Raw genomic sequence first — 25,065 nt, forward strand, 5'->3', positions numbered from 1 at the left:
CCCCCCCCCCCTCCATCTCCTCTGGGGACAGAGTATCCTCCTGGGGAATGGTGTGCGTATTAGTCCATATCTGGACACACTAGAAAGGACATGGAAACATAATAGACGGATGTTCTTTATGGCTATATAACCTTATGGGGCAAAGCAGCTTTGCGGAGACACAATCGTTTAAGTGATGCTTGTGTATGTTGTTATACTGTCAAACACTCTTTCTTCCTACTTCAACCACTCACTGAAGAAAGAGTCAAAGGGGAGCACAAGTTAGAGGGTTGTGTAAAAGCCACTAACTAAAGCAATAACATCACTGGTCTTGTTGGTGTAGACTAAAAATCACAGATATATCTGCACAGATGTTAAACCAAGAGGGAGATAAACAGGTCAAAGTGCTCCTTTGGGCACTTAGGTGCCTGTTACTGCCCCCGACTCTCCTTTTTATCTGGGCTCATCTGGCGGCCGCGACTTGGCCTGGCAGGAGCCTGACCACCAGTTGCGGTCTGAGGGAGAAGCTGCTCCTCTGTGCTATTTGCAGCCCTGTCTGTCCTAAGGAATCTGGTGCGCTGACTGTCACTCAGTGGTCATGTGTTTTTTTTATCATTAATTCTACCACAGGGATCTGGTTGTCCATATGACCACTGTGGAGGCTGCTGCCCTGAGGCGAGCTGACATTGTCTGTGTAGAACGACCAGGCGTTGATGTAGGGGCTGCTCAAATGTTGCTTGAATATCAAGACACACATGCACGTATCCACGTGCGTGTACACACACAAATGTACACAGCAGTGCTTGGCCAATTGCTGAGACTGATGTTCCTTTCAGGCATCATACAGCTGACACTCAAGTTTTTTTTTTTCACTGCCAACCCTGTGTCAGTTCCTGGCTGGTCTGGCCAACAGTGATGGAGACACTGTAACTGACTGTGGTTGGGGCCATTGGCCGCAGGGCTGCTGTGCCTGTTTGAGATGGAGGTGGGGGTGTTGAGGGAGGAGGGGCTGCTTGGCCTGTCAACTGGTTATGACTAGAGCCTGTCTGGTCACAGTTCCAACTGGACAGCTCTCTTTTTCTCTGCGGCTAGTCCCATCATCCTGTAGAAAGGCACACGGTATAGAGCTGCCACTCTTCTCCAGCACAGCATATGCTCCAGCTGAAGGTCAGAGATGTTCAGTCCAAAATGCCTGAAATAAACACCTCACATGTCGAGGTTGGCTGTTGTAATTTTGGAGCACATCTGTACTGAGGGAGTACCACTTTGTGTGTGTGTGTGTGTGTGTGTATGCTTATATTGAGAAATAAAACTTTGAAAATGTTTTTTATTTTTTATCAATGCAATCACAATACAAATAAAATCAACAATTGGAAATTATGCATAAAGTCGATTTTGTGAGTGCCTATGGCATTAATGTTAAGAACTGGCTACAATTAATTAAAGACTTAAACAATGATTCAGCAAGACAGCAGGAAAAAGCCCACTTTAGTTAAATGCTCTCTCATTGTGGAAGTACATGAGATACTCAATCATGCATTTGACATGGTCCAATCAAGAACATGTAGCCTAAGACAAGGCTTCCTGTTTCGAAATCTAGAGTATATGATGATTGACCAGTGTGGCAGAAGTCAGGGTCGATTTAGATTTAGAAGTAAATTTCTCCATAAATCTGTCGAAGGGATTACTCAGCTGTGCGGTTTGTCTCAGTCACCAACTGCTTGGTTAGAACATGATATTTAAAAAATAAAAATAAAAAAGAAAGAAATTTTCTAACTGTGCCATCACTGGATTGGGAAGACGTGGAGGGATGAGGCAGACATGAAAGTTGGCCTATTTCATGGTCAGGCTGCGGGACCGCCGAGGCCCTGAATGGCAATGCATCTACTTTAATGTGACAGACAAGTCCCCAGGCAAAACTCGCAGAGCCGTAGCATGCAAGCGGGCCCAGGTACTTGATGAGTGTGACACCTTCATCGTCCCGCTGTAGAAATGTTGCTGCCGCACGCTCCGCTGCCTCGGTTTAGAATAACACCAAATAAATTCGCCTCTCATCTCGCCTGACGACGTGTTCCCAAGAACCTGTCCTCCCCAGCACTGTTGGGATCATGAATCTCCTTGTAGCCGCTCACAGGGCTTTGCTCCGATCACTAAGCACTTGCCTTTGGGACCCACCTGCCGAGGGAAATTGCGGCCGCGCCGGTAGGCGGCTGCGACAGAATTCCGCGGCAGAAACATCCTCTCATCCCGACGCTGTTTGCCCAATCAGGCGGAGACAGGCGAGTGTGTGTGGCAGGTTCAGAGCCAGTGCCTGGAGGCATCGTGCTGTCCAACCACATGCACTCATAAATCAAGTAGCACATCTTTCCTCAACATCTCTTGCACGCACAGGTAGTGCTGCATGAGTGCTTGACCTTACCTTGTACTATTACTGTGGGCAACACAGTGCGGTGTTTAGTACAACCTTTATTCTATTTTGGCCTATTAGGAGCCACAGGGTGTTCTGATGGATTAAGCCTGCCTATGCATGTGTGCGTCTAAGCATGCTCGTGAACATGAGCTGCTCTATTGCAGTGCTAGAATAAGAGGGCCCAGGAGTTCATTAGGCTGCAGCTCAGGAGAGCAGCCGCGGGGAGCTGTGCTGCAGCCAAGTGTTGCCAGGAGGCTTTGCTGCGAGTCCGGTGAGGGAGGGCTGCTGTTGATGTCCATGGTATGTTTGTTAACAGCCTGATTCCATCAAGTGTTGTAAAAGCAGTGCAGCCAAGTGTGCGGGCTGACCCTTTGGCCCTGCCTTTTTTTTTAACAACAGTGTTTCAGTCAAAGGTATACAGTTCAGTCAAGCACTTGTGGAGTGTAAATGATGCTAATATTCATCCAGTCATACATTTGGGAGAAAAAATAACAAGAGATGCAAAGCAAAAGAGCACAAGACTCCATCTGACTATCTACAGTTACTTTCGCCTATATGCCCTTTATCTTGAGGGCAAAGATGTAAAATGCTCTTTCAGTTTTCATCTCCATACTCCCACAACCCTTGTAAATGCATCAGAGGAGCGGAACACCACAAAATATTAAATACTCTTTAAAAGAAACAAAAAATGGAGCTCAAGGCATTTCATTGGCCATTCGAGAAAGATATCAGAAAAAATACATACAGCGATGTATGAAAAATACAGCGAAAAAAAAACGTGATAAAAGTCTGTTTCACATGAGGTTCTAGTGAACAGATCCATTCTCCCTTTTCCCTCTCTTGTGAGAATAAAAATAATCATGAGAATAGTTGGGATTCACAGGAGGTAGATATTGCACAGACACTAAAAATATTTCATCATTTAGTACACTGCTAAAAAATTACTCTCAGTAGCCCAAAATTACGACAAGCAACGTGTTCTGGGTTCCATTCTGAAAAGGCTTTTTACCTTCGTCATGTTAAGCCTATACATAAAATAGAGAATTAAATTGTTTCTTCATTGCAGGGTCCTTCACGTTGACTTGGCCATACGGACACTAGAGGAGAACACAAAATAATTAAAGGGTGTTAGATGGCTACTTGTGGAGTAGAACATCATTCACACAAAGAACAAGATATGGCCATGCAAGTTTAAAAGCTTAAAACACAAGAGAACAGTATGAGGCCAGATCAAATTAGGACTGAACCACACAGCAAGAGAGGATAGAAGAGGGGAAGACAGAATGGGACGGGATGGGCAAGACAGAAGACTGGGTAAGACGGGATGCTATAGGACAGGGAGGGATGGGACAGGAAGTACACTAGACAGACCGGAACAAGTCTCACCAGTGAGCAGAACCGGGCCCTGCTTCCTAAAGTGTCTTCCTATATCTACCTCCCATTCAAAAAAACTGTTGTTACTTAAGATGTAAAAACTAAAGATTGATTCCTGTAAATGGACTTTATCTATATAGCGCTTTTCTAGTCTATTCAAAGCGCTTTTACATAGTACAGGAACCATTCACCATTCACACACTGTGGCCGAGGCTGCCGTACAAGGTGCCACCCGCTCATCGGATAAACACTCACACACATTAACGGCGCAGCATCGGGGGAAACTCAAGGTTCAGTGTCTTGCCCAAGGACACTTCAACATGGGACTGCAGGGTCAGGGACTGAACCATAAACCTTCCAGTTGGAAGGCAACCGCTCTACCACTTAGCCACAGACGCCCATTCCTGTCAACTTATGAAAAGTAAAAAGCATTTTACAGTCGGAACACCTGTAGGCTAAAGTCTGAACTATGGACTGTTTTTTTCATTGATCTTTAACACAATTTCTTACCCGGTAAACTTTCAACCAGTAAGTCTCTCTATTACTATATGTGGCGTTTGGTTTAACGTACTGTAAGAGCTTATAAGAAGGCCCAACCTAACCATAATACTAAGCAAATTCCTTGAAGTAAAAAAGGAAAAAAAAGAATAAATGTCAAGCATCCAGCAGGCCATCAGATCTGTCATTCTCCTCCTCTAAATCATGTAAGGGTGTCATCGCCAAGGCAGCAATGATGTACCGGTGGTTGTCTACTGAACTTATTTATAGAGCTAATCCTCTAATTTGACTGGACTCTTACTTGTTGGTGTGTATTTTAAGTACACATGTGGGGCTTTTGCCCACACTTCTTTGAACATCATATTTTTGCTAACACCTGGCCAAAATAGTAGATTTTTCAGCCTTCATGCATGCATATTTTTCTATTAATGTTGCTCTGTTGGAGAATTTGTTATGGCGTTCAAATATCAGGATGGTTTATTTGACACCAATATGAAAAAATGCATGGATATATGATATTGCTCTCATCCACTTTTATATTTTAATACGATTTCTTGATTTGTGCTTATGGGCAACATCGGCCTTCAACACCAGGCCAATCTCTTCAGAGTTACTTTCTCACATTTACTTCCAATGAGTAACATGCATCATATAGAATGCTGACTGAATATTGAAGTAGCCTACATTATCAAACTGAGTGAAATGATTTATATACATGTGTGCTGTTTAGGAAATAATAAATATTCAGTGTTACTTAAGAAATAAATGAACTGTCCTTTCCAGCACCATGGACAGTTATGTTAAGATGCAATGCACATACAATTGTTTTAATGTGATGTTTTGGGCATAAGAAATGAAGGACATTTTGGCCAAACTCTCTTAGAAAACAGACTTAACATCTAAATTAAAATAATCAATGGTAAACATCAAGAACAGAAAAGAACTGATAGAGGACAGGAAAAGACTAAACTAACAGCCAAGGTCAGATGAGAAACACAACCTGGTAAAAAAAACAAAGAGCTCACATGTCTGCATGCGCTGCCACAGCATTTCCCTCTCTGAAGGTGGGCATACTCTGTGAACACCTTGTACCCACTGGAAGGGTCGACATACATCTGCTTCTTTGCCTGAACATAATGAAGATATTATTATTTAATTAGTTTGACATACAAACACGTAGGCTGGTGTGTGACCCCTGCATACATAACCATATACAGAACATTTACTGTATATACGCGAACACAAAGGCACATGCAAGTGTGATATTGAATATGAACATACATAGAAACAGATTGCTTTGAGTCAAAGATACGATGGAATGGACGACCTCTATCCATACAAACAGATGTAAAACTAACTCTTATGATGTTACTAATTAATTAGTGCTGTTCTCTTTGTGTGCAATTCAGTATGTGATAATCTGTAATGATTGACCAACTGGTTGCACTGTAGCAAGTTTTTATAGTCATTGTATACTTGCAGCATGCTTAAAAAACATATTTTTGACACAGTCATTCTTTAATTTTAACCGATAACTCGACTTGTACAGACACACAAACACCTTATGTATGTGAAAAACACTGAACTACTCTGTGATCCATTAGGAAGTTAGAAAATGTCATCTCTCAGTCTGTTTCAAACTGAAAGCCCACTACTTGGTGTGCTTTGACAGGCCACAAAGGGAAAAAGGCCCCAGGCTTTTTGGTGACACGACCTGTCATTTCGCATGGCATTGCAGGGGCACATAGTGAAGCTGGCATAGCTGGGCCGCCTCTGTGTTGTGCTTTTCCCACCTAGGCCCTACCAGTCTCCTCAGGTCGCGGCCAACTTGCTTCAACTTCATCCACACTCAGAAGCACAATATTTACAACAGATAAGCCTCTAGGCACGGAGATGACACCTATTCACCACTGTCATCACCACAGAACTCCTTCTCTTGTTCTCTTTGATGGAACAGCAAGTAAGATTTGGTGAATATAACGGATCTGACAGTATCAATGGTCATGATTATGTAAATGACAGGTACTGTGTACAAAGCATTCGGGCAGGTATGCTTTTAAATAAAATTGTAACAAAACTGTTTACAAGAAAAAGTAGAATATTCCTCAAATAGCTTTAGGATATGATTAGAGTTGTTACACCACAGATGTCTAATCTATCCACAATCTCTTTGTTCAATGATTCAGTAAATAAATTATACAGTTAGAGAAGTAAGAATGTAAAGACTGAAACATTGTATCCAAATAAAATCTTCCACCATTATGCCCACTTTAAGTAACTGAACTTACAGTAAAATGTTGCTTTGCCAAGGACCCACTGGGAACTCTGCCCTGGGGACAGGTGGGCTGTGGAGATCTGAAGGTTACCTCAAGGTAGTCATGTCTACTAAGATCCTCATAAATCATGCATCAACTTTGTTAAATATGGCAAAGGAAATATTGAATAGTAGCTCCAAAAATGATTGCAACTGACCCGCTATATACAGGGTAAGAGGAGATACGACAGAAAGCAGAGTGGTTATGGTGGTCAGACAAAGCCAATTTTCAGAATTTTTTTTATTGAATTTGTTTTGGTGAACAGATTCAGCGTATTATGTAAAACCTGTGTTATGTTTTTCATTTTTGCACTACAGTAATGACAGAATGCATTAGATATTTTGTTCATATGGTTCAACTTTGCTCAGCTATAGACAAATTTAAACAGTTCAAAACGAAGTACATTTACTGCTTACTGAAGCAGAGTACAGGATTGAGAAACCATTGTTATCTTACTTTATGCAGTACTTCTTGTCAACTTTCTTTCAGAGAGAAATATTATTTGGACGCAGATAGATACCGTATTATTAGCCTTCTAAAAGAGACCATTCTGCATAGAAGTTCTACTTTTTAAACTTCAATACAGTACTCTTCCCTAAGTAATATTTTGAATGGCATACCTGTACTTGGAGTACCTTGATAGTGTGATATTATGTTATTATTATCTATTACTTTCTCCACCACTGCAGTTGTGCAACTGGGTACAAAACTATAACCAGCAAACAACTGGTGCCAGTTAATCATGCGTAAATGCTTTATCACATCGAAAATGACATCGCTGGATATGAGAGTGATTCATCTTACCTCACACGCTTCTCTGTGGGCTCTATGGATGGCCGTCTCCTCCTCTGTGAACTTCCTTCCAGTGTGGTCGTGGTCGTGGTCGCCCCCCATGCTGCCTGGCACCACCCCATTAAAGTCTGCAGCCTCTCCCCTGTCTGCGTTGATCTGCAACCGGCTTCTGCCTCTCGGTCGCTTGGAGCTTTCTTCTGAGAGTTTGGGTATTGACATTGTAACAACTCGTTTATTAAACTGTATATGGAGCAGAATCAATCTGCTGACAAATGCTTTATACGGGTACTTTTGGTGGAACATGCTCCTGTAGGTTTAGAGACGAGGTAAAAGTTAAACTACTTTGAACTACTCGACTTGCAATTGTTTGCAAAACGATACCCGGGAAAACAGACCATTTCTTAGCTCAATACCGTAACGACTGGTTGTATCACCGGCATCAGAGATGGTCTATGTTGCATGTTGACTTTTTGCCTCCTCCAACTTAGTTTTGCCTCTTCCAACTCAGTTTTGCCTGCACAGAAATGTGTTGTGCTTCCTGCTTTGCCTCGTCACAGACATGTGACCATCTGGTAACACGCTGAGCCCCTGGTTCCCACAGCGCCTCTGCTGTTTCACCGCAGTTACCATGCATGAGACGGAGGCTACACTTTACTGAAAGGATACATAGCGAAAAACCATCACACGTATAATTGAGAAAAACCCAACTCAACGACTCCCACTAGGCTACAGCAGTGGCGTCAGAGGTAAAGTAGCAATACCACACTGTCACAAGTCCTGCATTCCAAATGTAAAAGTAGGAAAGTAGTAGAACCAAAATATACTTATATTATCAAAAGCAAAAGTATGACTAAAAATGGCCCATTTCAGAACAATGTATTAAGCAACTGGTAACTAAAGTCATCAAATGAACATAGTGGAGTAAAAAGTACAATAATTGCCTCTGAATTCTTGTGGAGTAGAAATATGAAGTAGCAGAAAATTAAAATACAGGAATGTAATGTACAAGTACCTTAAAACACATGAGTAAATGTAGTTTCTACCAATGAACTAGTTATCCAGGCGTGCAAGGTGGTTTCATTTGTTCTGGCCCATGTGAAGTAACAACATGACATTTAGCTTTTCACTGGTATAGTTGCTTATATGGATAGTCTTTATCGTTTTACTTTTTGTTTCCCGACTGTCATTATTTTCGACTATATGTTAACCCTTTATGCACCTCTGACCATGATGTAAAAGATGCATGCAATTTTAACATTCATGTAATTGTGTCATTGTACATGTGGCTAAATAAAGCAAATCAGGTAAACCTACAACATACCTATATCTTCCTAGCTTTGCTCTCATTGGCTGCAATGACACAATGCAGTGCAAACAAAGACACTTTCCCATAATAGTAAAGTACTACAATGACTTGGAAAAAACACCGCAAGGTTGATTAGTGGACATTAATGAGTCATTTCAAGGTTATCCACCGCTGCAAGCCACCTCTTATGATGTGTCTACAACAGGATTCTGGGTAATGCAACCTGACAAGTGTCTTTCGACAGACACTGTGGGGTCAATTTACCCTCAGACAAATTACACATCATGGGAAAATATACTGTGTCTTACAAATGAAATGCCGCAAAAACAGCATGAAAATGTGATATGTTTTCACAGATGTAAGCAACAATGTGATATACCCAGAGAATAAATGCAACAATATTATTTTTCAAAGATATTTATAGGACATTTATATTTGGAACAGCTGAAGAGAGACATGAAATGGAGGAGAGAGAGGGAATGACATGCAACAAAAGGCACCGGGTTGCATTTGAACCCAGGCCGCGGGCAAAGACTGAGCCTACATGGGGCGTAAGCTCTACCAGGTGAACTAGAGGCTGCTCCTTGAATGCAACATTATGCATTAACTCTACCACACTCTTCTCTTCTACATTTAGGCTAGACTGCATTTTTACAAATTAAAAAAACACAGGGAGCATCTCTCTATCAGACTCAGACAAAGACTCTGACACATTGAGACCACACGTGCACGCATATACAGTGTGCATATACACACACACACCTACCTCATCTTTCTGTGCAGTCATCATAACAAAAGGCACAAGTTTGCACTTTGCATTTCTGTATTTAATGTACTTATTTTTATTTATTAATATGTGGACTTTTTATCTGCTGTGTCTTTTTTTAAATTTTTTGTGGGCTTTTCCACCTTTAATTGAGAGGTTCAAGTAGTCCTTGAACCAAACCTTGAACATTATATATTTTCTTATGAGTGACATTTTAATTTAACAAGATAAATCATTTGCACCTCATCTAGGTTGAACGTCTGAACCCATTCTGAAATATATTGTCTAGGCCTAAAAAAAACAATGGGAAACTGTATTGTTCTTTTTTCCAATGTTAAGTTATTTTAATATAATCTGGGACTGCTTACTGTTCACTGTGTTCTAAAATTTGAAACCCAAGACTTTTAAGAGCTTTATGTATGTGTCTCTTTGTGTGTATATGTATTTTTTTTTTTTAATGTTAAAGCAGCAGCCCTGCCATTATCATTGCATACGGATGCCTGAAACAGCATGCCCCAGTCTGCTCTCACTTAATTACCTTCCAGTCAGCCTGAAGAAATCTGGCTCTGATCCACGCAGACTCTCTGGAGAGGAGAGAGAAGTACATCTAAGCCATTGGTTTCAATTTACCATGGGACAAATATTGCATAAACATGCAAACAATAAAATGAAAGTCCACCCTAAAACAGAATTTACATTACACTACAAATCAGTCATTTATATTTAAAAAAATAGCTCTAAAATGACAATTATTTCCCTTAAAAGGGAAATCATAGAACATCATGATACTAATTGATTATGTCATCACTTTAGGGAGCAGGTCTACTGACAATGAATGTGTTACTGACCCTGTGAGCTCATGTAAGCTCTGGTTGAGATTGATTATGAATCTCAACCAGAATGAGTTTTAATTTAATAAAGCTTACAGCTTAGATCAAGTCATGCACCAACGGAACAAGGAGTTCTTTCATTTAAATTCCCAAATGAAATCCCGGAGGTGTACACAATTATACAAATTATTTTATTTTAGGGTGGACTTCCCCTTTAACAGGTAAGTGACTCAGCTGACTCATGAACAATGTGTTAAATGTGCAGTCCTGAAGCAGATTTGATTTGTTATATACAGTATAGGCTAATTCAATACATGGTTTGTGTGTACAACACCTGTAGTTTCTCATAAGCTAAAAGCTTGTGTAATTGAGTTTTGTTTTGCAACTTCAGCATTTATTTCATGCGTGCATGGAGTACTGTTGTCTAACATGGTTACTGTAAGTAGCATTTTACGAATACAGCACTATAATTATGTAGGATAAAGTCAAGTAATCATGCCCGTCTTCACCAGTCAACTGTCCACCACAGTCTGATCTGTTGGTTGGTGAGCAGCTCCACTGAAGCTGCTGCGGGGGGTTAAGGGCCTAGATCAAATGCCCTTTAGTGCTGGTAATCTGGAAGGGGCAAACGGTATTCTTCCACTTTCCCCACACAGATCAAGCCAACAAGTTCCCAAATCTTGGGCGTGCTTTACACACAACTTGAGAACTATGAGGGAAAAACACTGTATCCACGAGCTCTATTGTTGTTGTCATGTAAGTGACCCACATCCCAGGGGTCCTCTAAAAGAGGGTGATGATGCAGGACTAACCTTAATCTGGTACTTTAATGTTCCAAATTCTCTAACATTTTTGTATTTAATCAAACTTTCTCAAAACCAGATACCTCACAGTAAACCAGACAGAGTCATTGCTTGTTTTTCCCAGCTGGTACACTGGTAAAGAGATTTTATCAATATTGATGTGTTGAATTTCATATACTGTTTTCACTCGTTGTACTCATTCCTTGTGGAAATTAATATTTTTATACTAACAATGGATCATTAAATTATTGTGTTTCACGTGGAAGGTGAGAATTAGGCTACTAACCCACTCTGCAGTTCCAAAGTCTAAGGATACATTTTTTCTTCATTTAGCTCAGTGTCAGTTAAGCTTATGGTTTTAATGGCATAAAACAATATTTTGGCATACAACTGAACTAACCTGTCAGTCATCAGTAAAAAGCAGACAGACAAAGCAACTAGCTGGGGAACATTATGTAGGATTTAGCCAGAGATTTCCCTTTTGAGTTGGTGGAGACAAAGGACTAAAAAGAGAGAGAATATTAAGCTTACATTTGTCAGATAGTGTTCACCGTAACAACTATAACAAGATCATATGTGGTGTTATGTTTGCAGGTTGTTCGTCAGCCCTCAAGTGGCCAACAAATCTATTAGGCCAGTAGCCTACTCAACTACCTTTTATTTTGGAAGCCCTCTCAAGGACCCTGATGGTCCCCAGGATCCCACTTTGGGAGCCACTGCTGAAGGCTACGGCTGGCACAATTACTGAACTAATAATGCAGTCTCATAGGGAAACACGTTTTTATCAGAAACATGAATCACAGGGCTCAGGTCTGATGTGTTGCTCATTTTAAGTGGAAGAGAGATGCTTGCAGGCAGGAGCAAGGTGCTCAGCTGACGCGCTGACGTCACCAAATCTTTGACAGCACTTCCTGGAGTGGTGTTTGTTGTGGGAAATAAACGCCGTGGTGGTGAACTGGGGATTCAGGCTACATTAAACGGCAGAAGGACGTCACAAACTACTACACTATCCGACCTCCAAGCATGCGGTCGCAGCAGCTTTCGAGCGGTATTAGATAAGGCAGAAGAAGGGACGGTTTCTAGACTGAGGAAGGACGAGGTGGACATATTCCCGGACAGCCAAGCAGAGCCAGAGCAGAGCCGCCGACAGCACGGAGTTGTCGCGATGTGGTAGCTAAACCATGGACTGCAGAATAAAGTAAGACCCGGAGTTATAGTGTCCCTCCTCCTCCATGTCGCGTCTTGATATTGAGCTGCCGAGCTAACGGCTAATGCGTGACTCTGAAGCTGGAGCTGAATGTGATACTAAGGAATGTTTAGCCGTATTTTGAGCCATCTCCAGCAGTAGATTTAACCGCCAGGCCAGCTGGCTCGACAGCATGTGGGTCAGTCTGTTGCTCTGTCTGCTAGCTGACCACCAATTAGCATCTCCGCTAGCCAAGCAGACAGCGTTAAATAGGTTTATGTGGACACGATGTAGACCTAGCGACCCGGGTCCTGTGACCCAAGTTTGTCCCAATATGTTGTCCGAGATAACAACACATATCATTCTCACATAATTCACCACCAGCTAGCTGTTAATATTGACATTGTCGGCTATTGACCACTATTGACAGTGTGACTGACGTAAAGTAGGGCAGGTCCACTAAATTGATATTATACTCGTGCACATGAAATGGAATTCAACACAGTTGTGGTCATGCTGAATACACACTTGTTGCCAATGATTGTGTGTAACAGCCTAATAGCTGCCCCATGTTTCGCCTGAGTAAACAGTGTTTTGTTCTATTACAGGGAGAATCCAGAGAGAACCTTTGATCTGGTTTTACAGGTGGCATGTCCAACTACTGAAAATGAAGGTAGGTGATGACATTATATCCATAATAATGTGTCTGTCAGTTGCTTGGTGTAGACAAGTAAAATGAAAATGTTTCTGAATATTTAAACAACACACAATTAACAGAGGTTGAGTTGAAACAATTAGTCAACTCATTGATTATTTTATCATTTTATTAGCCAAACATTCATCAATCAATTAACATTAATTTGTATAGCACTTTATAGCAACCAGCAGGTATCCAAAATCGCTTTATATCAAGAACCAAATATGCCTAAAATAACCTGATTCCATCAATGATTCAATGTAAATTAAATACCGTTTAGGTTTTGGATTGTTGTGTAGGCAAAACAAGATATTTGAAGACATAGACTTGGGCTCTATGTCGTGTAGTGTGATGGCCAATTTTACATTTTCTATAGCCCAAAAGCTTAATTTATTAATAGAGAAAGTATTTGGCAGATGAAGGTTTACGGTCATTTATTAACAGTCATTTATCAAACAACAATGCCCAATTCCAGCTTCTCAGAAGTGTGAATTTCCTCGCTTTTAAATCTCTGTTAATTAAATATCTTTGGGCATGAGAACTTGTTGTTGGAAATTTTGGATGGACATTTTTCTCAAATTTCTTACCAAACAATTTAATTATGTATAATACATTAAAAAAAAGTATTCAACAACGAAAATAGTTGTTAGTTGTGGCCTGAACATCCATGTTAATAAATATGTTTTTGTGTGTTTGCCAGTTGTAGCTTTTTGTAAGCCATGTGTTTTGTTAAAATGACTGTAACTACGGTAATTGTAAGGCTGTTCAGCAAAGATGTCAGGTAACGTTGGCGACAGTGTTTTTTCCTTAAAAGTCAGACAGCGAATGTTAGAGAACTACACAGCATGACTGAGTCCAGTCTTGCACAATAAGAGCTATCATTATGTCTGGGGTGTTTTATTGTGTGCTCCAGAGTCTACTCCGTCAAGATCCTAAGGACTAGAGCAGGTCAACACTGAGTTTAACTGTAAAATTATCAGATGTTAGCTGCTTTTAGATCTTTATTAGTGTTTTATTCTTCATTTATTTGACTGATTTTCCAGTCTGCACTATTCTTTTACTAAGCCCTGACCATAAGTTAACCAGTGCAGGCATTTCTCTTGTAACCGTGACCCCACAAAGACCATGCTTGGCTCAGCAAGCTGCATTAACTGTTCTGCTGTTTGCAGTGGTCAAACATTCCAGCAGTGGTGGCCAGGACAAAACGTGTTCAGACTAGGCTGGGAAATAACTGTGGTTAATGAAGAACAACACTATATTCTACCTTTTATGAATATAGGAAATAAAGTAACCTATATTTCACATCAATATCCAGTGTCACCCATAAGTCAAATATCATGTAAAAACATTTTTGCTGCACATTACACCAGCTGTCTTATTTTGCCAGCTCAGTTTTGACGTTAAAGAGGTGTTATGTGGACGGTTTGGTTGTGCAGCTGCTGAGCTGACCAGAGTTGACTAAAAGTCGTCCTTGGATGTAGATCTGATATTGGATTTTCAACAAAACTCATAAACCACCCGCCTGCCCTGTAATAACTGACTTCCCCCAGGTATGATCCAGGGTCAGACTCATATCCGGGCTCCTGCTCCCTGGAGCACAGCTACAAAGCAACGTTAGAACACCGCTCAGGTCAAACTGAACGTACGCATTCTGTCTTTTGACTGAAGTGCTCTCTGTCTCTCTCTCTGCTAATTCCTGATTGGATATAAGAATGTCGCTGTGGAGGATGTTGTTATGAAGTAGATTCATATTGTCTGCCAGCAGAGAATTTGGGCATTGGTGGATTTTTATAAGAGTAGTTTCAGATTAACCATTTGAGGAATGAATCACTTCTCTCTGAGTCTGATCAATTTCCCTTTCTTTAACTTGGCTTCCTCTGCTATCTGAAGGAAATGGAAGACTTCTTGAATGCTAAAACTGTGCTGTCATTGTACTAGGCCTGAATTGAAGGAATTGTATGTGAATATTACATGTGTACGCATGCACTAAGCTGTCAAATTTGACCTGTCATGTGTTTGTTTCAACTCTGTGTTTCTTACTTTTATCATGAGCTAAAAGCGTTAATGCTATGAGTCATAACAGAACAGCTTTAGCCAGCTATGAAACCTCCACAGTCAGTCACTCACCACAAACTAGAGCAGTTTCTCCTACAGCCAAAAATTAGGTACTTTGCCAAAAAGCACCACTTCATATTCACACATTATCTTCCCACTAGCTCACACAGGCAAACAAACAATAGTGCAACCATGATAGACTATAATTAAATTGTCATAGCAACATGGCGAAGAACATTTGAGCATTTGGAGAAGTGGTGTAAGGTTTCAGCTTGCTCATAATTCTCAGATCTCCTCCACGCAGTTTAGGGAATACAAGTTTAATTTTAGATTGATTTTGGCTGCATTTCTGTTATATACTCCCTCTACCAGCGATGGAATTTCTAATAACATGCTCGATTCAAAAGCACTTTTGCACACCTCCTTTCTGGGTCAAGTCGGTCGGAAAAGGCAAAAGTTACCAGCGATATTTGTGAAAGAAGTGCCGCACAGTGTGTCTGAAAGGGTGTCCTCTTTGAGTGACGGGGGAGCTTGGTGTGCGCAGGGTTGTGCTGATGCCGCAGCAGTTTCACCACTCTTACCACATCCTGGTCCTGCAGGTCTGAAACTAGATCTATGTGCAAAAGGCATGACACAATACCATTGTAGTGTAGAGCGTAGTCCCCTTTGTTAATAGACATGTATCTTACCCCATCATAGATGGTCCGCACATCTATCCCTCAACTTCCTGTGTTAAGTTAATTTCACACCTTCTGTATTTTGGCATTTGAGCTGTGCAAATTTCACACCTCTTGTAATTTGGCATTTGAGCTGTGTAAAGCGTAACTCACAACTTAATATTTCTCTATTTGACGTGTCTTAAGCCCACACCTGAGTACTGGATTTTTCATACTAATGTTAATATTCGAGCAATAAGTACTTAGAGTTTCTCTAAGCAGTGTTGGTTGATGTTACTTCTTGTTGACGTTAAGTATTTTCAACAACGAGACTTGCTTGTAGGGGTGAGGGGGAAAAAATCAATACAGCATAGTATTGCGATATTTTCAGTGGCAATAGTGTATCGATACACAGGCACCAACTATTGATCATTTATATGTGTTGGTCAGTTTGTCTGCTTGATAATCTCATTTTGCAGCAATCAAATTGAAGTGATATGAACAAACAGAGAAATGTATCTTTTTAGATAACATTTATTTTGACAAAGTTTCGTTTTGGGGAATCAAAAAAAAAAAAAATTAGAAGTTGGAAAAAAGATTTTAAATTGCAATAATATCATGGTTGATGTTGGGATGATATCGTTTTGGGAGGCGTCTGGTGATTCCCACCCCTACTAGCTTGCCTCTCCCTCCTCCTCATCCCGTCCCCTCAACCAAACATGTGACGTCACCACGTTGTAGAGTCTATGGGCCGAGTGGGAACTCACGGGCTGGGCCAGCGGGGGAAACCCTACTGCACAAATTCACTGGGTCGTATTTCACTTTTTGGGCATATGCGCTACTGAGCAACTCTCATAGGAACAGTGTTGGGCAAGTTAAAAAGTAATTAGTTACAGTTACTAGTTACTTTTTCCAGAAAGTAACTAAATTAGATACAAACTATAAAAGTAACTAGTTACTTTGGGATTTGGGTTGCTGTGGGACAAAATGAGACTAGCCTCCAATCAGGTGCCATGTATGTAGATATTATGTCTAGTGGATTGATACAAATAACAACATAGATGTTTTGGAACGTTTGATATTTATTGCCCCTCAACAGTCCAACATTAAATAATTCTTGTTAAGAACTATAGCAAAAATAAATAATATGTACACTCTTTGTAGTGCAAACAATGTAGGTGGCCGGATGTTTATACTTGTGTGTGTGGGTGTGTGTGTGTGTGAGTGTGTGTGGGTAGAGCAAGTGAGAAAGTGACAGCGATTAGCTTCGGAGCAAGTAGCCACTATGGAGTCACAGTGAGAGAAACAAAGTGCCCCCCCCACAATGTTTTCTGACCACGGTGGAAAATCTTTAGCTTTGAGACATTGACCCTAACCCATCCCTATAACTAGCTAACTAACTAACCTGTCAATCATAGTGTTAACCTTGATGATGACTTGTTGGAGTTTGACTTGACCCAAACTGAAGAACCTTTGAATTTAACCAGTTCACTGTGGCTGCTGCTACCTCTTTTAACCTTGTGCAAATCTAATTTGCAAGTTGAGTTACACATCCAATCCCTCTCAATGTACTGTAGATATGCCCATTTCTGTTTTTTTATAGGTATTTTTAAAGTATATAGCTTCTTTGTTGTTTAAAGAAAGGTTTAGGCCTTGTGTAAGTGCTCTGCAAATAGTGTTATTCCTCCTACATAAGTTGTGCAGAATTATTATGTTTAATTGTTTGCATATTCTGTGTCTATTTGCTGAATGATGAGCAACAGAACGGGAGTGGCGGTTTTGAGTAACACTGACATGTTTTTAAATGGATCTTTAACTTGTGCTTATTCAAATATTTAGAAAGGTTGTGCTGCAACAGAAGCCAGTGTCGTGCCAATAGCAAACAATGTTGTGTTTTAAAAGCCTTTAAGGATTTTCAGTTTTCATTAATAACTATTAGCGCTGTCACTCAAAAAATGTAATCAAGTTTGATCAAATTGATCATGGGCTATGATCAATCCCGATTAATCGCGATTTTAAAATACTAGGATTTACATGTAAACGTGTAGTGTTGAAGTAAATTATTGATAATTTTTATGGACGACGATTGATTATACTTTGAGCTTCTAGTAGCGCTGTGGAGTTTTTCTATGAGTTTTTGTCAGTTTAATAGTTTTATTTATAACTTGCACGCGCGGGTGACTTGGTGCACAGTTCTACGAACGATGCTGCACCATCGCACTGATTAACAGGTGGCGCTATCATGACAAGATATACCGCAGTATGCCAGGAAAGGCAGCGAGCAAGAAGACTGAAACTAGCACACCTGGATGTCAACAATGCTGGGTTTAAAATACTTGAAGAATTGGGCTTTGAAAATGTTTAAGAGGAAAGAAATGCACTTCATTGCACATTCATTATACTTCAAGGATACACACAACTATCCGGTGGCTGTGGCTCAGTGGTAGAGCGGTTGCCTGCCAATTGAAAGGTTGGTGGTTCGCTCCCCGCCCCTGCAGTCATTGTCGAAGTGTCCTTGGGCAAGACACTGAACCCCGAGTTGCCCCCGGTGCTGCGCATCGGAGCGTGAATGTGTGTGAATGTTTATCTGATGAGCAGGTGGCACCTTGTACGGCAGCCCCGGCCACAGTGTATGAATGTGTGTGAATGGTGAATGTTTCCTGTAGATGTAAAAGCGCTTTGAGCAGTTGTTAAGACTGGAAAAGCGCTATATAAATACATCACATTTACATTTACAACTGGTTTTGGTGAGTAATACTGAATGGAAAGTTGTTAAAGTATAACTCTACAGGGCACCTTTACTGAAGTTGCCTAAAATTGGCATCTCTCATAACTAAGCCTTGATAGTTCAAAGTTAAAGTTGCCAGTTCATCACATTTTGTCACTCAGCCTTTCCAGTAATACCAACCTGACAATAGTCCAATCTAAAATCACTTCTACTAATACTACTACTAATACATTCTAAACCGAAATACTCACCCTATACAGATTTGACTAGTAGGTACACCGCAGTTAGCTGTGTCTCATAAGATTCCGGAAGTTCTGTGATGTTGGGCAACTTCCCAATTATGACTCCCATGGGTAGGTTTAATTTTTTTCTTTTGGCAAGCACTTGTGGTAACAACATAACATCAGTGGTGCAGGTAGAAGCAGAACACTCAATCTCCTTACAGATTTAATTTGAACACAGCAATACAGAGATGTGATGAGGGGATCAACATTCCACAACAGAAGTGTTGATTGGAAGGGGGGGGGGGCAAGAAAATAATACTCACAGCTACAACGGTGGCAGTGTTCATATTTGGACTTGGCCCCACTCTTCTAAACATGGATGTGTGGATAGATGACAGACACCGGCCCTTTTTCCTCGCAGGTCCATGGAGACCTGGCCTTCCTGTTCAGCCCGAGCTCAGTTCCGCTCAGCTCTGTTGGCTCAGTGCTCTGTGGATGCTCAGGCTGTGAGCAAGCGTTGCCTGAGAGCGTGACTGGCATGCTAGCTACTAGCGGCCCTGGCTACATAAAGCCATATTGATGTGCTTCCAAGATGCTGCCAAAGCTAGCAGATGACGCTAATGCTGCCAAGGCAGTAGGTGGGGACAGATGCTAACTGTCCTCACCCAATCCTTCCAGCCAGATTGTCCCAAGTAACAAAGCAATAAACTTAATAGATCAGCATATCAATTTTACTGCAACACTCATGCTACAATTAGGGGAACGATTTACGGTTCTACAAAAAAAACTCAATTAGTGCAGTTTGATTAGCACTGGTGCCTCAGGACTGTGGTCTTGGGTTTAAAACCTGGCCTTGGTTCTTCTATGTGGTTTGCTTTGCATCTTTTTGTGTACACTTAAGTCATTTTTTTTTGTTGTTGTTGTTTTTATGGACCGTGAGTCTAATAATAAAGGCTATCTAATCATTTTCTGCATTCTTCCCTCAGTTTAGACATGCAGGTCAAATAAATTGGAAGCTCAAAATTGTCTGATTCTGAATGTTTTTTCATGCCTTACGATAGACTGACATTCTTTACAGTCTGTACAGCATATGACACCCTGTAGCCTTAGAAGATGGGGGAAAACACTGTTAACTTGTTTCCATCTCAAGTTTGCTCCTGTCAGTTTTTTATCATTGAGGGTTATGTATTGTTTTTTATGTCTGAGGTAAGTGACAGGTTTGTGTCTGCTTTAGTATCTCAAGATCTTTTCCCTAGTATTAAAATACACAGCACAAGGTTTAAATGTTAAAATATAAGTGTACTTTCATAGGTATAAGAAACACAAAGCAATAGGATAGAGTTGATACATTATGCTCTCTGAATTAAATGGGGTTATAGCTTCACTTTGTCCAATTATGAAAGTTACTTTTGTTCTGGATCTTAAGAATATTTTTTGTTGGGAACCGCAGGTCTCACAATGTCACCTGTAACTTCATAAAGCAGCACTATGTTACTTTTTCCCCCTTTTGCTTTCACCCCTTCCCATTTTCACCCTTAATATTTGTAGAGCAAAACTCCTGTGTAGTAGAACTTTTAGAAAAGGTTGAACGTTGACATTCTGCAAAATGTCAGAATTGCTCCTTGACCCTTATCTTTGTCGGTTCTGCAGTCTGATTGGATTCCAGCAGAGTGTTGAGTTCACGGTTAGACAGGAGGCCATTGGATACTAACAGATGTCGTGGCAGCAAGGAGGGTGTTGATTGGTCATTAGAGAGGCCACACTCCTACACTCACACTCCTGAGAGGATCCCGGGGTCTCACACTTTGTTTATGTCACAGTGCTTCTGCATTTCCCTTTAGTCTCACCCATATGACTTTGCTAAATTGGCTCTTTCCCACAGAATCAGATATCATCCAAGTCTTTTTTGTCTTATATCGGTTTCCTCTGAAGCCAATTGAGGAAGTCTCTTAACTTCCCTGCAGTAATATGGTAATGAAAGCCCTGTGAGTGAACTTTGAGAAATCCCCTCCCACTCTATGTCCTCTGAGTGTCCATAGGATCATATCTGACCCACAGTCCAACTTTTAGTAGCCTAAACTCTTTTTTTTTGTCTGCATTCAGGGCTGCCGTTTATGGATATTGGAGTGTTGTTTGTCTGCTGATGCCTTTTCTTCTTCTTTTATGAACACTCTTATTGACATGACTTACTGAGACTTTAGACATTTGATGGGCACTTGTGTCTAAATCGCCCGCTATTGTTGTGCAATACATGACCATAAGTAAAACTGCATTACCTGAATGACGATCAGAACCACACTAAAAAGGTGTTTTAACTGCATCAAACCGGCTCAAGCCAGATATTAAAATTACTGTAATTTAATGTGATTTTAACTTGTAAAAGTGACAGACATGTGTGGGTGCTATTACATTACTGAAAAGAAATGAAAAGTGTGTCATTGAGAGCCAAAAACATGGATCTTTGTCATTGACAATACATTTGAAATTTGGTTGACTTTTGGATGGATTCTCCCTCCAATGCAATGTTTTTATCTCAGATTATCCTGTGTACCACAGGGTAAGTTATGACATAAGACTTGTATTTGTTTTTCTATTTTGGCTATCCACATGACAAAGTTGGCCAGCTAGTGTTACTGCTTCTCTCAGTGCTCCACAGCCTTGTTCCTTTGTTAGTGTCTGGGGTCATTTGTAGCTCCATGCTCAAAGTCACTCATCCATTCAATGACTGTGTGGTGGCCTGCTGCTTACTAGGTTTAGTTCCAGCTCTTTTCTTTTTTAAAAGAGACGGAACCAAGTGCTGTCCTCAAATTTCACCTGGCTTGTTCTGTCTCAGATTGTATGGTCAAGCTCAGGCAAAATATATATAAGTCAGCATTGTTTGAGTTAGCTTTTGACCAGTGCAGACACACGCCATGTGAGTTGTTACCTCGGTAAGGGCACCAATGCAATTTGTTTTGCAATCTCTGTCTATTAGGTTTGGCAATAATGATAGCCTACAAATATTACAACATATTTTCATGATTTTAAATGTAGGAAAATTCAAGATTGCCTGCGAAAAGTAATGCAATTAATGTTCACTGGTTAATCTGATTTAGTTGGTCTGGCAGCAGGGTTTGATGGAGAGGGCTCTGCTTGTGTGGACATAAAACTCTATGCTATTCTCTGTTCATTCATTCTGTCCCGAAACAGCTGCTTTTTTTTTAGACGTAAACATTTTACGCACACTTTGTATGTCCTGTCTCTACCTGTTCTTCTTCTCACATATTATAGGAAGGTTGTTTTCACAATCAAGGCGCGATCCTTTCTGATTATCACTTGTTATGACAGGGACAGACGGGCTCTACGGGGATGGAGAGAGGGAAAAAGTCACTAGGAGTTTTCAGGTGGTACCGTGTGACATTGCTACATTCAGGTTTTGTTTACACACACACACATGCATCCACCACCAGCAGGACAGCTGTGAGTGGACTTTGTTGTTGTTTCTTCAGAGCACAGAGAGCATTATTGGCCAGAGCATGAAGAATTTGGGCAAAATGAGATGGGGTGGGACAGGGAAGAAGGGAGGGAGATGGGGGAGAGATGATGAAGCGGGTGGTGGATATGCTGATGGCATTAAACGTATGAGAAAGAGACACCGAGGCTGTGAGAGCTACAGGAGACTCATCTGAATTCACTAATGCTGCCAGACTGGGAGAACATGCAAAGTCTTCTAGGCACACTGGCGCTTACAGGCTATTTTTAGACTTCCTCTTCCACGGCGAAAAAGTGGGGAAAAGTAGGGATGCAATCAATGATTTAAAATGAGATGATTTTGATTAATGCAGAAGAGTTTCATCACATCACCCCAGTTGCAGTTTTACAGCATTGTTGTTGTGTTTGTGTGTGTGTGTGTGTCTGTGTGTTATGCATCTTTTTGTGAAGGCAGAGGAATTTATTCCCTTGTGACCACTCCTAACTTATGCTCTAGGGAGCCCTGGGAATTTTATGTGTTTTAAAATAAAAGAGCACGCAAAGCAAAGGCAGGGTTACTGACCGGTAGGCCTGCCCAATTTGGTGAAAAATATGAATCATGATTTTTTTTTTTTTTTTTGCTTAGAATTGATATCACGATTCTCTGCCACATTTCTTTTGACCATGACAAGACAAAACAAAACAAATTGGCACTACCAAACCAAGGTTATTATAGTTTTGTATTTGTCAGTAGTGTGTATTTTTATTTTTGTTTTGACATTTTTAGTTTTCAAATTCAGTTTAGCTTTAAAAAGGGGGCTTGGCGTTCTCCTTCACCTTGTGTAAGCTAAGTTAGCCTCCTTGTGTTCGTTTCTGAAATGTAGGCTACATTCAAATTCGTGGGATGTTTCCCTGTAATAAACTGTCCACATATTTTACCGCCTTACACTGCAAGGCACTTGCTTTTATCTGACACAGTCATGATCAAATAGGACTCTGGCACTTTCTTCCAGCTTTCGGCACCGCCTCAAGGCCGGGCGAGGGACACGGACTGTGGGTTGTTGGGTTCAATTTTACCTGAAATGTCGGAAATCCTTGGTTCCCGGTCGGAAACTATACATGTCTATGGGAAATGTTACAATCGGAAAGATATAACGTTATATGCTCTATGAAAGACATTAAGAAAAACGAAAAAGCAAAGGCTAGGTCACTGTCCGGTAGGCCTGCATAATTTAGTAAAAAATAGGAATCATATTTTTTTTGCTTAGAATTGATATCACAATTCTCTGTCACGATTTCTTTTGACCATCACAAAACAAAAGTTCAGGCGAGAAGCCTTTTGAACTAAGGACATTTACTCAATAATTTTAACCAAACATAGATTTTTTTTTTTTTGGTACCTATAGCTCATATTAACAGGTCACCACATATAACCACAAGCCTGTAAACATAGAGGCCTCAGTGAAGATAAGGGAGAGTATTGCAGTGCTTGGGAGCGCTTTAAAAACCAACTGTATACAGTCTGTTTAAATCTCACAGAAGTAAGTAGTAGCATTTGTGATGCATTCAGCTCGTAAAATTAAATGAGAACCAAAGTCATAAAAAAAACAAAAACAAAAACGATATAATGAGTAATCGTGCAGGCCTACTGTCCGACAGAATTTAGCTTCCAAAAAACAATCTTGAAGCTAAGATCTTAGTCACATGTATCATGATAAAGGATGGCCAGCACAGCAGATGGCCCAAGCATGTACAAACACACACGCACGCACACACACACAATAAATATTGTGAGTCAAAGAACAATGATTGGCTGGTTCTTGTTGATGTAATACCAATGTGGCCTAGTTTAGCCCACAAATGAACTGGATTAGTGCAGCTCCTGCTTTAATGTAGCTTTAGTGATGTTAATCTGTCCCTAGTCTGCCAAATTGGATTTCCCCAAAAAAAACTGTGCTCAACAATATGTTGATTTTTTGTGACTGTCATATTGAGCAGATTTTATGACAGGAATTTAACAGGATTTGGGGATGACTCACTTCTCATTACCACACAAACCTGCCCACTTCCCTTGTCATGTGCGGTAAGAGGAGGCTCATAAAGCTTTTCTTATAAAGGATTCTGACTGTCATAAGTATAACTTATCTATATTGTGGATTTAGCAAATAACATTTAATGTAAAATGAAGAGTATTTGTTTTGCAAGAGACACTTAAGGATATCCAGCGTTCTTTAAACCCCACTTTTAGACAAACGGCAAAAGCAGAAAAAGGCAGAGCTTGTAACAAAGGATGTAGTCTCAGGTTGTTTGTGCTCTCACAGAGATGCTGCCATGCAGACTGATGTAAAATGATGTAAAAGTTAAATGATGTAAAAGACAGAAATGTATTTGCCCTGGCAATTAAGGAAATCAACCTACTTATTGACATGATATGAGCACTGGTATCCTGACATCTACACCATTGTCCTTTAGACCTTAATTTTTGTGTCAAAGGCCAAACCCAAGTCAAGCAGAACTAGTTGTAAAAGCCTACTGTCTGTACTGTCATTTCAGCTTCTATCCCCACTATTTACATGCCAACAGCTATGTCCTGAGGCTATGTCTCTCCGTTCAAGACTGCTTCTGTGTTGCCTAACACCACACAATTACTGTGAAGATATTGGCGTTTACATTCATGTAGTAGCCCTACTGGCCCTTAATTTGGGTTCTGGCCTATTTTTCAAGACAGAAAATTTAGGTCAATCTTGATGTCTTGATGTGAATGTCTGAGACCATTTATCATTGCAAATCATGCAATTCATCCACAAGGTCTTTGTTTTCATACACACACACACACACACACACACACACACACACACACACACACACACACACACACACACACTTTCCTCACCATCAATATTTCATCTAGTACCTTCCAAACCTGCACATTGACTGCTATTGTTAAGTGTATTTCCTGAATGTGGAATCATTTGTGATTGTCTGACTCCATAAGA

The 25,065-nt window shown here is 40.6% G+C and overlaps 2 protein-coding genes across 7 annotated transcripts in view; one reads left to right on the forward strand and one right to left on the reverse strand.

Moving 5' to 3' along the window:
• Window positions 1–1,359: 1,359 nt before the first annotated feature.
• c9h1orf53 (chromosome 9 C1orf53 homolog) lies at window positions 1,360–7,991 on the reverse strand. The gene is made up of 3 exons (XM_034881262.1): window positions 7,381–7,991; window positions 5,287–5,388; window positions 1,360–3,486 (listed from the first exon to the last, which is right to left on the reverse strand). The coding sequence occupies exons 1-3, from the start codon at window positions 7,669–7,671 to the stop codon at window positions 3,415–3,417; spliced, it is 465 nt and encodes a 154-aa protein (XP_034737153.1). The 5' UTR covers window positions 7,672–7,991; the 3' UTR covers window positions 1,360–3,414.
• Window positions 7,992–11,958: 3,967 nt separating this feature from the next.
• Window positions 11,959–25,065, forward strand: part of dennd1b (DENN/MADD domain containing 1B) — a 108,411-nt gene continuing 95,304 nt past the window's right edge. For 3 of the 6 annotated variants that reach the window (XM_034881195.1, XM_034881198.1, XM_034881197.1), the window contains exons 1-2: window positions 11,961–12,271; window positions 12,868–12,932. In XM_034881195.1, coding sequence (XP_034737086.1) covers window positions 12,927–12,932 — 6 coding nt within the window. In that variant the 5' untranslated portion in view covers window positions 11,961–12,271; window positions 12,868–12,926. Of the gene's footprint in view, window positions 12,272–12,867; window positions 12,933–25,065 lie in introns of all 6 variants that reach the window. The other 3 variants (XM_034881200.1, XM_034881196.1, XM_034881199.1) reach the window with 3 other exon arrangements.

This window comes from Etheostoma cragini, chromosome 9, assembly GCF_013103735.1.
Source record: "Etheostoma cragini isolate CJK2018 chromosome 9, CSU_Ecrag_1.0, whole genome shotgun sequence".
NCBI lineage: Eukaryota > Metazoa > Chordata > Actinopteri > Perciformes > Percidae > Etheostoma > Etheostoma cragini.